Source organism: Melospiza georgiana, chromosome 24, assembly GCF_028018845.1.
Source record: "Melospiza georgiana isolate bMelGeo1 chromosome 24, bMelGeo1.pri, whole genome shotgun sequence".
NCBI lineage: Eukaryota > Metazoa > Chordata > Aves > Passeriformes > Passerellidae > Melospiza > Melospiza georgiana.
Window position 1 is genome coordinate 8,994,137 of NC_080453.1, and position 15,098 is coordinate 9,009,234.

The 15,098-nt window shown below is 69.1% G+C and overlaps 3 protein-coding genes across 3 annotated transcripts; 2 read left to right on the forward strand and 1 right to left on the reverse strand.

Annotated features, from left to right (window-relative positions):
• Positions 1-455: 455 nt before the first annotated feature.
• On the reverse strand, positions 456-1,589 carry C24H1orf232 (chromosome 24 C1orf232 homolog). Its single transcript, XM_058040462.1, has 4 exons — positions 1,503-1,589; positions 1,338-1,424; positions 1,160-1,257; positions 456-711 (listed from the first exon to the last, which is right to left on the reverse strand). Exons 1-4 carry the CDS (start codon positions 1,587-1,589, stop codon positions 456-458), a joined length of 528 nt encoding a protein of 175 aa, XP_057896445.1.
• A 630-nt stretch (positions 1,590-2,219) lies between these two features.
• Positions 2,220-3,880, forward strand: ZNF593 (zinc finger protein 593). The gene is made up of 3 exons (XM_058040318.1): positions 2,220-2,442; positions 3,273-3,335; positions 3,428-3,880. The coding sequence occupies exons 1-3, from the start codon at positions 2,246-2,248 to the stop codon at positions 3,567-3,569; spliced, it is 402 nt and encodes a 133-aa protein (XP_057896301.1). The 5' UTR covers positions 2,220-2,245; the 3' UTR covers positions 3,570-3,880.
• A 2,809-nt stretch (positions 3,881-6,689) lies between these two features.
• CNKSR1 (connector enhancer of kinase suppressor of Ras 1) lies at positions 6,690-14,976 on the forward strand. The gene is made up of 22 exons (XM_058040411.1): positions 6,690-6,741; positions 6,953-7,110; positions 7,321-7,511; positions 7,584-7,668; positions 7,788-7,829; positions 7,912-8,009; positions 8,442-8,661; positions 8,736-8,795; positions 9,461-9,529; positions 9,744-9,863; positions 10,016-10,101; positions 10,884-11,008; positions 11,093-11,233; positions 11,349-11,393; positions 12,181-12,353; positions 12,505-12,578; positions 12,866-12,937; positions 13,019-13,092; positions 13,247-13,311; positions 13,388-13,478; positions 14,528-14,709; positions 14,794-14,976. Exons 1-22 carry the CDS (start codon positions 6,690-6,692, stop codon positions 14,974-14,976), a joined length of 2,406 nt encoding a protein of 801 aa, XP_057896394.1.
• Positions 14,977-15,098: the final 122 nt, after the last annotated feature.

The following is a 15,098-nucleotide window of genomic DNA, read 5'->3' on the forward strand; positions in this document are numbered from 1 at the left end:
CCCCCTGCTGTCCCCCACCTCCTCCCTGTCCCCAGCCCAGAGGGTGGCACAGGCCCGCAGCCCCCACTGACCGCCCAAATCCTGCTCTGGCTGGGGGTGGGCAGAGCCCGAGCCCCCTCCCGTGGGCAGCGCCCACCCCTCAGCCCCCTCCTCCTCCCCAGAACAGGAGCTGCTGGGGCCAGAGCTGCCCTCAATAAATCTGTTTGGGGTTTTTTCTAGCCTGGCTTGTGTGCGTGGCTGTGGGGGGACGCCCCAGGGCTGGGGGGCCGTGGGGCTGTTGGGGGGTGAAGGGAAGGAAAGCAGCAGGCAGAGCTCAGGGAAAAAGGGAATTTTGGGGTCTTTGCGCAGCTGTGACACCCAAACCCAGGGCAGAGCCCTCGGGCACGGGCGGGCGCTGCCCACCAGCAATGGGGACCGCAAATGACTTGTGGTGAGTCCTACCGCTGCCCCCTCCTCTAGTTGCCCTTGGGGGCGCCTTTATTGCGGATCTCGGCCAGCTTGCCGGCCAGGAAGCCCCAGTGGAAGGCGCCTTCCTCCGGCTCCCGCAGGTCGCTGCCGTCGTCACCCGGCGGCTCCCCCGGGCTCTCGTCGGGCTCCGGGGGCGGCCCCGCCTTGTCGGGCCCCGCCGCCTGCTGCCACTTGGTAGCGAAGAGATCCCAGAACCCGGGGGCCTTCTCGGCGTGGGGCGGCTCGGGCGGCTCGGCCAGAGGGCTGCGGGGAGAGAACGGGGACGGGAATGTCGGGGCAGGGACCGGCACCTTCCCCCGGCCCCCCGAGCCCGTCCGTGCCCACCGGGGAGGGGGATGAGGCCATGGGGTGGGGGCGATATGGGTGGGCTGGGCAGGTCCCGGGGGTGGGATCGGGGCTCTGGGGTTGGATCGGGTTCTGGGCTGGGATCGGGTTCTGGGGTCGGATCGGGGCTCTGGGGTCGGATCGGGGTTCTGGGGTCGGATCCGGGTTCTGGGGTCGGATCGGGGCTCTGGGGTCGGATCCGGGTTCTGGGGTCGGATCGGGGTTCTGGGGTGGGATCCGGGTTCTGGGGTCGGATCCGGGTTCTGGGGTCGGATCGGGTTCTGGGCTGGGATCGGGTTCTGGGGTCGGATCCGGGTTCTGGGGTCGGATCGGGGGTCTGGGGTCCCCCCAGCGCTCTGTAACTCACTGGTCCGGGCAGGGCTCCGGGCTCAGCAGCTGGTGCTCGTCCTCGCGGGTGAAGAGGGACGAAAGCGTCCGCCAGCCGCGGGCCCCGACGCCCTGCACCTGCGGGGGCAGCGCCGGGGTCACCGGGAGCTGCGGCCGCCGCTGCGCCCCCGTCCCGCCGCCCCCAGCCCCCTCCTCACCTTCCGGGCCAGCTGGGACACGGGGCTGGCCCCCTCCTCCAGCAGCGCGGGGGGCTCGGCCGTCTCCATCAGCTCGGGGGGCTCTGCCTGCAATGAAGGCCCGGTGAGGGCAGGGAGGGGGTACAGGAAGGTCGGGCAGCCCCTTTTGGGGACCCCCCGCCGTACCTCGTCCTGCAGGGCCCCGTCGGGGCGCGGCGCCCCCAGGGTCTGCAGCACCTTGGCCTTGTAGAGCCGCCAGAAGCCCTGGGCCATGGCGAGGGGCTCGGCGGGGCCGCAGCCGGCGGAGCCGCGGGCAGCGGGGCGGGCCGGACGGGCGATCCGGTGGCTTCATTAAAGTTTCAGCGGCCGCTTGCTCCGCACAAAAGGAATCTGAGCCCGGGCCGAGCCGGGGGCAGCGCGGGGGCGGCTCCTCCGGTCACCCCCAAACCCCATCCCCAGCCCCCCGCCCCAGCCCCCCGGTGCCTCTCGCCCACCCGAGACCCCCGGGGCTGGGACACCGTGACCATGGTGCAGAGGGGGCGCTGGAGCTCCGCGCTCCCCCCGCCGCGGGTCCCCATCTATAATTGATCACGGGGGAAACACGATCGGTGCCGGGACACGGCGGGACACGCTGAGCCCTGCCCCGCTCCTGGCAGCGGTGACCGGGGCAGCGTGGAGGACACGGGGGGACACGGCGGCAAGGCGGGCACGGTGGCAGCGGGGCTGGGGGGGCGCGGGGAGCGTCCCGGGACCGTCCCGGTACCGGGGGCACGGGCTGGGGGTGGGGTCTGACCGGGCTGGGCGTGGCTTACACAGATGGGCGTGGCCATAAACGGCGCTCGTTGCATATGGGCGGGGCGTGCTGCGGTGTGGGCGTGTCCCGCAGCCCCGCGCCTGCGCAGTGCGGCGCAGCGGAGCGTGCGGCCGCCATGTCGCCGCGGAACGGGCGGCGCACCGGAGCGCACCGGGCGCACTCGCTCGCCCGCCAGCTCAAAACCAAGCGGCGCCGGCGCGACCTGGACGAGATCCACGCGGACCTGAAGCCCGAGAACGCCGCGCGGCTGCTGCGGCAGGAGATCGACCCCGACCTGCCGGGCTGCGCGCAGTTCTACTGCCTGCACTGCGCGTGCGTGCGGCGGGGATACCGGGGGCATCCGGGGGTCCCTGGGCTCGGGGGGCGGCTCCAGCCTTGGCATGGGCTTGTCCTGTTCCGGGGGGTCCCGGGTTCCCGGGGCAGGTGGGGGAGTTCGCCTGCTCCCTGAGGTTCGTGAGATGGGGTCGGCCTGGTGCCGGGGGTCTCTGTCCCTGGGAGGGGATGCTCAGCCCTGGGGGTCCCTGTCCCTGGGAGGGGATGCTCAGCCCTGGGGGTCTCTGTCCCTGGTTGGGTGCTCAGCCCTGGGGGTCTCTGTGCCTGGGAGGGGATGCTCAGCCCTAGGGGTCCCTGTCCCTGGTTGGGTGCTCAGCCTTGGGGGTCCCTGTCCCTGGTTGGGGTGCTCAGCCCTGGGGGTCCCTGTCCCTGGGAGGGGATGCTCAGCCTTGGGGGTCCCTGTGCCTGGTTGGGGTGCTCAGCCTTGGGGGTCCCTGTCCCTGGTTGGGGTGCTCAGCCCTGGGGGTCTCTGTCCCTGGTTGGGTGCTCAGCCCTGGGGGTCTCTGTCCCTGGTTGGGTGCTCAGCCCTGGGGGTCTCTGTGCCTGGGAGGGGATGCTCAGCCCTGGGGGTCCCTGTCCCTGGTTGGGGTGCTCAGCCTTGGGGGTCCCTGTCCCCTCGGAGGTTGATTCCGGGGGTCCCTATCCCCTATCCCTGTCCCCCTCTAACCCCTGGGGGAGCATCTTGTCCTGGTCAGAGGATGCCCCCAGGCCTGTGCAGGGTTGTAGTGGGACCCTGCCCCCTCGGCAGGACCCCCCCAGCCCCCCTTGAGTCTCGGGGTGCCCCTGACCCCCATCCTTTCCTTCCCCAGGCGTTACTTCGTGGACCTGAACAGCATGAAGGAACATTTCAGATCCAAGGTGCACAAGAAGAGGTGAGGGCTGGGGGCAGACCCCAGATTCCCGGGGTGCGGGGGTGCCAGGGGTGGCTGTGGGCAGTGCAGTCTCACCCCCCGCGTGCCCCCAGGCTGAAGCAGCTGCGAGAGGCTCCGTACACGCAGGAGGAGGCTGAGCGAGCTGCCGGCATGGGCTCCTACGTGCCCCCAAAGAAGGTGGAGGTGCAGACCCAGCCCCTGGAGGAGGCCACCGAGATGGAGACGTCGGGCTGAGCGCAGGGACAGGGGCTGAGAGGCTCTGTAAGGACGCCTTTGTCTCAGCTTTGTGACAAAACGTGTCCCAGCTCTGCCAGCCAAACCCACCCTGCTCCTCCCACAGCCCCCTGGCCCGGGCACTGACAGGAGCAGGAGCCAGCAGGACCCTGGGTGCCCTCCCTGAGTGTCCTCCTCCTCAAAGGGACACAATCATTGTTCTCCGAGTGTGCTGGGACTGCACGCTCGTCTGCCTGCCTTTGGAGCACTTCTGCTCTGTCCTTGGCTCAGAGCTTGTTCCAGTGATGCACCCATTAAAATACGTCAGCTGATGGTGTGGCAGCGTTGAATGTGAGGGTGACAGTCCCCCCAAGGGGTGAGGGGACAGTCCCCCCTCAGTGTTGTTCTCTTCCCTGTTATCCAGAGGTGTCCGTGCCAGGAGCCTCGTCCTGGAGCTCTTGCCTGGTAAAAGTCCCTCTGCCCTGGCAGCTTTTTGTGGGGAATGTGAGCTCTGGTCACCTCTTCATGGAGCGCTTGGGTTTGCAGCTGCTTTGGCCCTCGAGAGGGCAGTGCTGGTGTCCCCTTGGTGAGGGCACTGGGAGGCTCCTGTCCCCAAAAACTCAACTCCTGCAAGTGATTCCGTGCTCCTGGAGAGCTGCATGGCGATCAGCCTGTCCCTGAAGGGACACTGAGCGACAATGGCACCGAATTCCTGCAGAGTTGGTGTCCCCATTCATCCCTCCTGCCCAGCTGGGGCCTGGGAACGCAGACAGAGCAGTGACAGAGCAGTGACACAGCTGTGCTGGCTAAGGAAGGGTTTATTTCCACGCAGCCTGCCTGGATTTGTCCCCGAGGCTCTGGGGGAGGGAGAGCTGCAGCTCTGTGGGCGCTGGGGAGGCTGTGGGATGTGCCAGCCCAGGGACACGGATGCGATGTCCCTGCCCAGGGTCACGTCACCGCCCGTGTCCCCCCTGCCCGTTATCTAACACAGCGCTGCCCTCATTCCTGCTCGTTCCCATGGGGACACAGGGGCTCTGTGGCCCCGCCGGTGTCCCCAGCCCCCTCTGCTCCCGCGGGGGATGGGGATGGATGCAGCTGCCGGCTCTGCCGTCCCTCCGTCTGTCCGTCCGTCCGTCCAGCCTCTGCTCTGGCGTTCTGATCCCGCTGTCCCCCGTGGCTCGGGCTCAGCCGGCAGCTCCGGAGCTGGAAGCGGCTTCTGCGTTCTGCATCCCGGCTGCCCGAGGCGGGGACAGGCGGGGACAGCCGGGGACAGCCGGGGACAGCCGGGGACAGCCGCGTCCCCCGTGCCCAGGGCACCCATGGCGGTGGGAAGGGCTGGATGTGGTGCAGGTCAGCTGCAGAGCTCGGGTGGATGGAGGGGACCCCGACATCCCCGGGACTGTCCCCAGGGCCTGAACACCCCATAGGGACAGTCCCCAGGGCCAGAACACCCCATAGGGACAGTCCCCAGGGCCAGAACACCCCATAGGGACAGTCCCCAGGGCCCCAACACCCCATAGGGACAGTCCCCAGGGCCAGAACACCCCATAGGGACTGTCCCCAGGGCCAGAACACCCCATAGGGACAGTCCCCAGGGCCAGAACATCCCTCGGGCACTGTCCCCAGGGCCCCAACACCCCATAGGGACTGTCCCCAGGGCCAGAACATCCCTCGGGCACTGTCCCCAGGGCCCCCAGCCCCTGCTCACGGCTCCGGGGGCACCTTGGCAGGGTCAGCCATTCTCCGGGCGCTGTAGAGGGACAGGCAGAGCCCGGCGGCCGCCAGCAGCAGGGCCAGGGGGGTCAGCAGCCGCCCCCCCGGCTCAGCCTCGCGTCCCGCGGCCAGCTGCATCTGTGGGGACACAGAGAGCCGTGGGGAGCACGGGAATGCCCCGAACCCCATGGGGACAGGGGCCTGGGGCCTGAATGGCCCCATCACACGGGGGCTGTAAAGGCGATGGGGGCGGCTTTGAGCCCCTCTGCGTGTCTCGGGGAGGGTTTTAGGGTGCCCCTGCAGCACTTGTGGGCCCCCGTCGGCAGCAGCGTCACTGCCAGTGTGGAGCTGGGCTGGAGCCGGGCACGGCAGGCCCGGTGGGCAGCAAGGGCAGCAAGGGCAGCAGCACCCGGGGCTCCCCCGGCCCTGCTCGCCCCTTACCTGCAGCAGTCTGAAGTACCCCGGGGTCAGGCGGCGGGGGCGGATGATCATGGCGAGCGGGAGCAGCGGGGCCGGGATGGAGCCCCCCAGATCCCCGGCGCCGGCGAGGGCCGCTCCGTGCGGGGATGGAGCCCCCCAGATCCCCGGCCCCGGCGAGGGGCGCTCCGTGCGGGGATGGAGCCCCCCAGATCCCCGGCCCCGGCGAGGGCCGCTCCGTGCGGGGATGGAGCCCCCCAGATCCCCGGCCCCGGCGAGGGCCGCTCCGTGCGGGGATGGAGCCCCCCAGCTCCCCGGCCCCGGCGAGGGCCGCTCCGTGCGTGCCGCGGCCCCGGGCAGGGAGCAGGAGCCGCTGTCAGCCGCGATCAGCGCCCGCTGCTCCCCGGAGCGGACACGGCGGGCGGGGGGGCCGGCCCGGCCCAGCCCAGGGTGGATCTGGGGGGGCCGCAGGGCCGGGCTTAACCAGAGAACCCCTCTGCAGGCCTGCATGGGGCTGCCTCGGTTTCCCCACCCGTACAGGGGTGTGAGCTGTGATTTGGGTGAGGGGGGGTGACACCCCAAAAACTCCAGGGCCGAGCGGGGGCTTCCCTCAGGTTATTCTGGGGGTCTCTGTGGCGCAGCTTTGCACCCGCAGCGCTCCTCCTGGGGTGTCCCACTGGTGTCACACAGCTCCTGGGCTGTCCCACCGGTGTCCCAAGCGCCGTGGGGCTCAGCCCTCGCTGGGGGTGACACCGGTGCCGTTTCCCGGGTTCCAGCGGCCGTGTGTCACCGCCCGGGCTGTGACTCACCGGCCTCGCCCCACGGCACCGTGCGGGGCCATCCGGGGCAGGCGGGCCCGGCGCTGAGCGGCACCGGGGAGCGCCAATGGGGCCGCGGCTGCGGGCGCAGGTGAGGCCGCGCCCGGCGCAGGTGAGGCCGCGCCCGCCCCGCCGCCGTTCCGGTCCGGTCCTGCCGTTCCTGCCCCGCCGCCGTTCCGGCCCCGCCGCCCCGATGGAGCCCCCGCGCTCCTGGGGCCCCGCACAAGCGGCCGCCTGGCTCCGAGGTGAGTCCCGGCTGTCCCCGGGGGCTCTGGGGTGTCCCCGGGTGGGCACACGGGGCAGGGGCTGGCGGCGCTTCCCGTCCTGCTCTCTCCCCGGGGTGGGGTCCGGCCGTGCCCACCCTTTAGGCTGAGGCCGGAGGAGCCTGCCACCAGCCGGGGGTCACCGCTGGGGTGGCACTGCCAGGGGGCACTGCCAGCGGGCTGGTGTGTGCAGGGCTGGACGCCGCCGTGCAGGGATACCCTTTCGAGGCCTGGGGGCTCTCGGGGCCCGAGCTGCTGGGGCTGGAGCCGGGGCTGCTGGAGGCTCTGGGCGTGCGGCCCGTGGGGCACCAGGAGCTGCTGCTGGAGGCCGTGGAGCAGCTCCGGAGCCTGGTGAGTGCCGGGATCCTGGCCAGGAACACGGGGGTTCCCTGGGCTGAAGGACCCCCAGGATGTGGGGTCACCCTGGGCTGGGTGGAAGGTGGGGACACGGGGGCACCCTGACTCAGTGGAGGAGGGCTCTGAACCGGGCAGAGGGAGGGACATGGTGGCACCCCGAATGCCACCCTGCCCGCCCATCCCCTGTCCCCCCTGTGCCCCCAGGACTCAGGGCTGGCGAGCACCAGCCTGCGGACGCTGACGGAGAGGCTGCGGGAGCTGGCCCGCGGCATCCAGGGCCTGGTGCAGGGGAAGCTGTGGGCAGAGGATGCCCCCCGGCAGCCCTCCCTCACCCTCCTGGCCCGAGCCATCGAGCTGCTCGGGGCTGCCAAGGAACTCTTCTCCTGGCTCAACAGGTGTGGGCAGGTGCGGGCACCCCTGGGGGCTGGGTGCCCCCACTCTGGGGGCTGAGCTCTGTGTGCCCCCAGGTACCTGTTCTCCACCCTCAATGACTTCTCAGCCAGCCAGGACATCATCGTGCTGTGTGCCCAGCTGGCAGACACGCTGCAGGCGGTGAGTGCCCAGGCTGGCTGCTCTGCTGAGGGGACATGGGGTGCAGGGGGTGCCCCACAGGGACCCCCCAGCTGGGACGGAGCCACCCCATGGTGCTCATCCCCCATCCTGTCCCCCAGGACATTCCTGCGGCCCAGAGGAGCAGCGGGATCCTGCAGATTGTGAGTGCGGGCTGAGGAGGGACGGGGGGGCGGGCTTGGGGGGCTGCCAGGACCCCCCTGACCCCCTCACTGTCACCCCCAGTGCCAGCACATCGAGGGCATCTGCGAGAGCATCGTGGGCTGCAGCCCCCCGGCGCTGCTGGACCGCAGGGCTGTGCTGCAGAGCGTGGGGCTGGCACTGCTGCCCAGGTCACAGGGCAGCCCTGAGACCCCAGCACTGCTGCCCGGCCCACAGGGCAGCCCCCCAGCGTCCCCTGAGACCCCAGCACTGCTGCCCGGCCCACAGGGCAGCCCCCCAGCATCCCCTGAGACCCCAGCACTGCTGCCCGGCCCACAGGGCAGCCCTGAGACCCCAACACTGCTGCCCGGCCCACAGGGCAGCCCTGAGACCCCAACACTGCTGCCCGGCCCACAGGGCAGCCCCCCAGCGTCCCCCAGCACCCCAACACTGCTGCCCGGCCCACAGGGCAGCCCTGAGACCCCAACACTGCTGCCCGGCCCACAGGGCAGCCCCCCAGCATCCCCTGACACCCCAACACTGCTGCCCGGCCCACAGGGCAGCCCCCCAGCATCCCCTGACACCCCAGCACTGCTGCCCGGCCCACAGGGCAGCCCTGAGACCCCAACACTGCTGCCCGGCCCACAGGGCAGCCCCCCAGCGTCCCCCAGCACCCCAACACTGCCCCTCGGCCTGTGGCACAGCCCCCCAGCATCCTCTGACACGCCAACGCCGCCCCCCAGCCAATGGAGCAGCCCCCCAGGATCCCCTGAGACCCCAACACCGCCCTGTGATGTTCTGGGGAGCCCCCAGGCACTGCTCACTGCCCGGCTGGTGAGTGCCCCCCACCCCAGGGCCCCCCTCTGCCCCGGGACCCCCCACTCACACCCCCACCTGGTTGCCCCCAGGGCTTTGAGGTCACCTCCACCAGCTCCTGCCTGCACTTCGTGTCTGCCACCAGCCCGGGGGTGAGTGAGGGGCCCTGTCACCCCCTTTTATGGGGGGAACACCCCCATCCATGGGATCCTGCCAATCTCTTAGGGCCCTGATCTGCCCGACCCAGACCCAAAAAAATTGACAAAAATATTCAGGAAAAATTTGAGAAAAAAAAAATTGGGGTTAAAAGGTCCAAAAAAGAGCAGGGGGGATGCCTGTGCTGAGCCCGTGTAACTCATGCCACGGGTGAGCACAGCCTGGGCACGGGGGAGCCCCCTCTGCACCCCAAGCCCAGCTCCGGGGGTGCTGCCAGGCTGAACCCCCCTGGTTCCCCCTGGCCAGGAGAGACCCTGAGTGGGGTCGGCCTGGGAGGGAAGGAGGGAATGAAGGCAGCAGCGGGCACCCCGAGTGGGGTTGGCCTGGGAGGGAAGGAGGGAATGAAGGCAGCAGCGGGCACCCCGAGTGGGGTTAGCCTGGGAGGGAAGGAGGGGATGAAGGCAGCAGCGGGCACCCCGAGTGGGGTTAGCCTGGGAGGGAAGGAGGGAATGAAGGCAGCAGCGGGCACCCCGAGTGGGGTTGGCCTGGGAGGGAAGGAGGGAATGAAGGCAGCAGCGGGCACCCCGAGTGGGGTTGGCCTGGGAGGGAAGGAGGGGATGAAGGCAGCAGCGGGCACCCCACTGTCCCCCTGTCTGCCCAGGCCCCGGCTGCCCGCGGGGGCCTCGTCCTGCCCGGTGATGAGATCGTGCAGGTCAACGAGCAGGTGGTGGTGAGTGGGGCACAGGGGCTCAGGGTGGGAGGACGTGGGCAGGGAGGGCTCGGGGGCACAGGTGGGGATGCGGGAGATGTGAGAGGCAAAAAGCAGCAGCCGTGGCTGGGAAAGGGACGCAGGAGCCGGTGCCAGGAGGATCTGGGGGATGTGGCATCTGTGGCTGGGTGGGTTCGGGGCTGAAGCACCCGCACAGCTCACCCAGCATTTGCAGGTGGGTTGGACGCCTGTCAGCCTGGCCAGGAAGCTGCTGGAGGAGGGGGACAGGGTGACTTTGGTGCTGAAGAAGATCCCCCTGGGCGTGCCCGGCTCGCCCCCCTCTCCCAGGCAGCAGGTGAGCGATCCCAGTGCTCCCAGTCCAGCCCCAGCGCCGCACTGGGGGTCAGGCAGGGATGCTCAGAGCTGGGCATCTCCCGTCACCCTGGGGACTCCTAAAGCTCGGGGCTCCACGGTGGGATGGGGCTGGCACTGACCCTCCGCCCACAGTCCCCAGGAGCGTTTTTGGACGCTGCAGATTCCCCTGGCACCAGAAGTGGTGAGAGCCCGGGCAGCCCCGTGTCCCTGAGCTCCAGGTGAGCCCCACCCCGACACCCCAACGCCCCAAGGAGATGTTTGGGTGCACCCAGGGCCCTTTTTAGGGGCAGGGGTGGCAGCAGTGCAGCAGCTGCCTGTGAGCAGCCCGGGCCGCTGACAGGAGTCTCAAGGAATGACAGAAAGGGGAGTTTGTAATTCATTCACTCGGTAACGTTGGAGTGGGGCTGGAGCTATATTTAGCCATGACCCTTCTCCCCTCCCGGAATGGAAAGGCGTGCGGAGAGCCAGCGGCAGCGCGGGGCAGGGCAGCCCGCTGGAACGGGGCTGGAGCCGGGCTGGAACCGGGTGGGAGCCAGGCTAGAACCGGGCTGGAACCGCGTGGGAACCGGGCTGGAACCGGGTGGGAACCGGGCTGGAACTGGGTGGGAGCCAGGCTAGAACCGGGCTGGAGCTGGGCTGGATCCGGGCTGGAACGGGGCTGGAGCCGGGCTGGAACTGGGTGGGAACCGGGTTGGAGCTGGGTTGGAACCGGGCTGGAGCTGGGCTGGAACTGGACTGGAGCTGGGCTGGAATCGGGTGGGAACCGGGCTAGAACCGGGTTGGAACCGGGCTGGAGCTGGGATGGAACCGGGCTAGAACAGGGCAGGAACGGGGCTGGAACCGGGCTGGAACCGATGTGGAGCTAAACCGGAGCTCCGCACCGCGCCCCTGCAGCCCGTTCCCGGGCAGGGAGCGCCGTGGATGCCCCATCCCGAGGCAGAGCGGGGATCCCGGCGGCGCTCCCGGAGCTCGGGGCTCAGGGCTCCCGTTTCCCCCCCAGCGTGGCGGCCGACCTGGACTCGGGAGCAGAGTCTGCCCCGGACCCCGGCAGTGACGAGGAGCAGGAAGAGGCCGAGCGGGAGCCGAGGGCGGCTGCGGAGGAGCGGCCGGGCCCGGCTGGGCAGGGTAGGATGGATGGGGCTGGCGGGGATGGAGCAGCTCCCCCAGCACAGGAGGGACAGCCCTGCTCGCTGTTCGCAGGCGCTGCAGAGGAGCTGTGGGACAGCGGCGCCCCCCTGGACACCCCCCTGGACACCCCCCCTGCCCCTGAGCCCCCTGGCACAGAGCTGAGCCCCGGGGCGGCAGAGCCCGGCCCTGCACAGGTGAGAGCTGGGGGGTCAGAGCCTCCCCTTGAGCCCCTGCTGTGGGTGCGGGAATTGGGGGTCCCCAAGGGGGTCCCCGTGGCTGTGCTGCTGCTGGGGGTGCTCAGCAAGCACTGCCCTGCACTGTCACTGAAATGTCACCTGTGTGCCCATGCAGGGCAGCCCCAGCACGGCACGGAGACCTAAAGGTGAGCAGAGCTCGAGGTGAGCAGAGCCCTGCCAGGCTGGGCTGGGGGCTGTGCTGGGGGGCTCTGCTCCCCCTGCCCTGTCCCGGGGGTCTCTGCTCCCCCTGCCCTGTCCGGGGGTCTCTGCTCCCCCTGTCCTGTCCCAGGGGTCTCTGCTCCCCCTGCCCTGTCCGGGGGTCTCTGTTCCCCCTGCCCTGTCCAGGGGTCTCTCTCCCCCTGTCCCAGGGGTCTGTGCTCCCCCTGCCCTGCCCGGGGGTCTCTCCCCCCCTGCCCTGTCCAGGGGTCTCTCTCCCCCTGTCCCAGGGGTCTCTCCCCCCCTGCCCTGTCCCAGGGGTCTCTCCCCCCCTGCCCTGTCCCGGGGGTCTCTCCCCCCCTGCCCTGTCCGGGGGTCTCTGCTCCCCCTGCCCTGGGGGTCTCTGTTCCCCCTGCCCTGTCCGGGGGTCTCTGTTCCCCCTGTCCGGGGGGGCTCTGTTCCCCCTGTCCGGGGGGGCTCTGTTCCCCCTGTCCGGGGGTCTCTGTTCCCCCTGCCCTGTCCCAGGGGTCTCTCCCCCCCTGCCCTGTCCCGGGGGTCTCTGCTCCCCCTGTCCGGGGGTCTCTGCTCCCCCTGCACTGTCCCGGGGGTCTCTGCTCCCCCTGCCCTGCCCGGGGGGGCTCTGTTCCCCCTGTCCGGGGGTCTCTGCTCCCCCTGCCCTGCCCGGGGGTCTCTGCTCCCCCTGTCCGGGGGTCTCTGTTCCCCCTGCCCTGTCCGGGGGTCTCTCCCCCACTGCGCTGAGCCCAGGCCGTGGTGCAGGCGTGGCCACGCGGCTGAGCCGCCGGCGGGTGTCGTGCCGGGACCTGGGCCGGGCTGACTGCGACGGGTGGCTCCTCAAGAAGAAGGAGCACGTGGGATTCATGGCCCAGAAGTGGAAGCGCTGCTGGGTGGTGCTCAAGGGCCACACGCTCTACTGGTACAACCACCCCAACGTGAGTGGGGGGCCTGGGGTGGCTCTGTGCCAGCCTGGGCAGCTGGCATCTGCCACACAGCTGTCCTTGTCCCTGGGGTGCTTGTGCCCGCCTGGGCAGCTGGCACCTCCTGGTGTGGTGCCCACACGGCTCTCATCCCTGTCCCCCGCAGGATGAGAGGGCTGCAGGACTCATCAACCTGGCCACCTACAACCTGGAGAGCACCAGGGAGCAGAAGAAGAAATAGTGAGTGGGGTCTGTGTCACTGTCACCCCCAGATGGTGGCGGAAAAGGGGGGGGGGGATGCTGTGCCAAGGCCACGTGCTGATGTGTCCTGCTGGGACCCACTTGTGTGTCCCCGTGGGGCTGGTGAGGTCCCCACGGGGCTGGCACCTGAGCAAGGCCTGCCCTGTGTTCCTGGGGTTATCTGGGATGAGGCTGAGGGCTGGGCTGGGCTGGGCTGGGGGGCTGCAGGGGTCTGGGGGCTCCCCTGTGTCCCCACAGCAGCCCAGCAGCCACCCCCCTGTCCCCAGCGTGTTCCAGCTGTGCCACCAGACGTACAAACCCTTTGTGTTCGCTGCTGAAACCCTGGCTGACCTGAGCATGTGAGTAACTGACCCGTGGCCGGCGCTGGCCCCAGCAGCCTGGGCTGGCCAGGAGCCTCCTGTCCCCCTGTCCCTCCCCAGGTGGGTCAGTCACCTGGTGACAGCCAAGACAAAGCACACGCTGGCCCAGCAGGCAGTGCCAGACAAGGAGGAAGGTGAGGAGGGGTCGGTGGCAGGGGTGCCCATGGGGCAGGGGCACCACTGGGAGCTTGGCCCAGGATTTGGGGAGGTGACAAACGCTCCCTGAGGGGCGGCTGGGATGACTCTCAGCCCTGGGAGGGAATTTCTGTCTTCTCCCATGGTCTCCAGACTGCTACAGTGAGACAGAAGCTGAGGACCCCGACGATGAGGCCCCCAGGCACGGATCTGACCCGGTGAGTGGCCCTGGGGACACCCTGGGCACACAGGGACAGAGTTCCCCGTGTCACCTGCGGCCCATCTCTCCCCCAGGCAAGGAAGAGGCTGCAGAACAGCCAGGAGAAGGCACAGCTGTCCCCAGGCAGCAGCCCCCAGGGCAGCCCCCGGCCCTGCTCCCCCTTGGGTACGTGCAGGGGGGCACACCTGGCCCCTGGCACCTTGTGTCCCCCCTTTTGGGTGGGCTGGGGGGACTCCAGTGGGGTGTGCTTGGCTGTGAACCATCTCGGGATGGGGGAGCCTGCAGGGAAGGTGGAGAGGGATTTTGTATGAGTGCACAGAGTGACAGGGCAAGGGGGATGGATTTGAACTAAAAAGAGAAGGTTTAGATTGGTTTAGAAGGAGTTGGTTTAGATTGGTTTAGGAGCTGGTTTAGGAGGAGTTGGTTTGGATTGGTTTAGGAGTTAGTTTGGATTGGTTTAGAAGGAGCTGGTTTGGATTGGTTTAGGAGGAGTTGGTTTGGATTGGTTCAGGAGTTGGTTTGGATTGGTTCAGGAGGAGTTGGTTTGGATTGGTTCAGGAGTTGGTTTGGATTGGTTCAGGAGTTGGTTTGGATTGGTTCAGGAGTTGGTTTGGATTGGTTTAGGAGGAGTTGGTTTGGATTGGTTCAGGAGCTGGTTTGGATTGGTTTGGGAGTTGGTTTGGATTGGTTCAGGAGTTGGTTTGGATTGGTTTGGGAGTTGGTTTGGATTGGTTTAGGAGGAGTTGGTTTGGATTGGTTCGGGAGTTGGTTTGGATTGGTTCAGGAGTTGGTTTGGATTGGTTTAGGAGCTGGTTTGGATTGGTTTAGGAGGAGCTGGCTTAGATTGGTTCAGGAGTTGGTTTGGATTGGTTCAGGAGTTGGTTTGGATTGGTTTAGGAGGAGTTGGTTTGGATTGGTTCAGGAGCTGGTTTAGGTTAGTTTAGAAGGACAGTCCTCCCTGTGTGAGTGGTCAGGCTCTGTCACAGGGTGCCCAGAGCAGCCGTGGCTGCCCCTGCATCCCTGGCAGTGCCCAAGGCCGGGCTGGATGGAGCTGGGAGCACCTGGGCCAGTCCGAGGTGTGCCTGCCGTGGCAGGGGTGGAACAGGACGCTCTCTAAGGCGCCTTCCAGCCCAACCCACTCCCGATCCCACACCCTCGGGCCCCGCGGGGTGCGGGCCGTGCGCTCCCGCCGCGTTTCCCGTGTCCCCGCTCAGATCCCGGCGCGGAGGAGCTGGCGAGCCTGGCGCGGTGCCTGCGGCAGGGCGGGCTGTCCCTCACGGGGCAGCGGCGGGCCCTGACCCAGGAGCAGTGCCGCACGTCCTTCCTGCGGCGCAACAGGAACCCGCACATCAACGAGCGGGTGCACGCCGTGCGGGCCCTGCAGAGCACGCTCAAGGTGGGAGCCTGCAGCCCCTCAGAGCCCCCCGAGCCCCCTGCCCGCGGCGGGGCCCCGTAAAACGCCTGCGGTTTGTACGGGCAGGCCAAGCTGGCGGAGCTGCAGGCGCTGGAGCAGCTGCTGGGAGAGGCCGCGCTCACCTCGGACACGTTCCGCCGCTGGAAGGAGGAGCACCAGGAGCTGTACCAGGAGCTGCGGGAGGGCTGGGCAGGGCAGCGGGGCCAGGGCGGTGCGGGGCAGCAGCACGGAGAGGCGGCCGAGCCCTGACACCCACCGGCCCTGGCACCCACGGCCCTGGCACCCACCGGCCCTGGCACCCACCGGCCCTGGCACCCACGGCCCTGGCACCCACCGGCCCTGGCACCCACGGCCCTGGCACCCACGGCCCT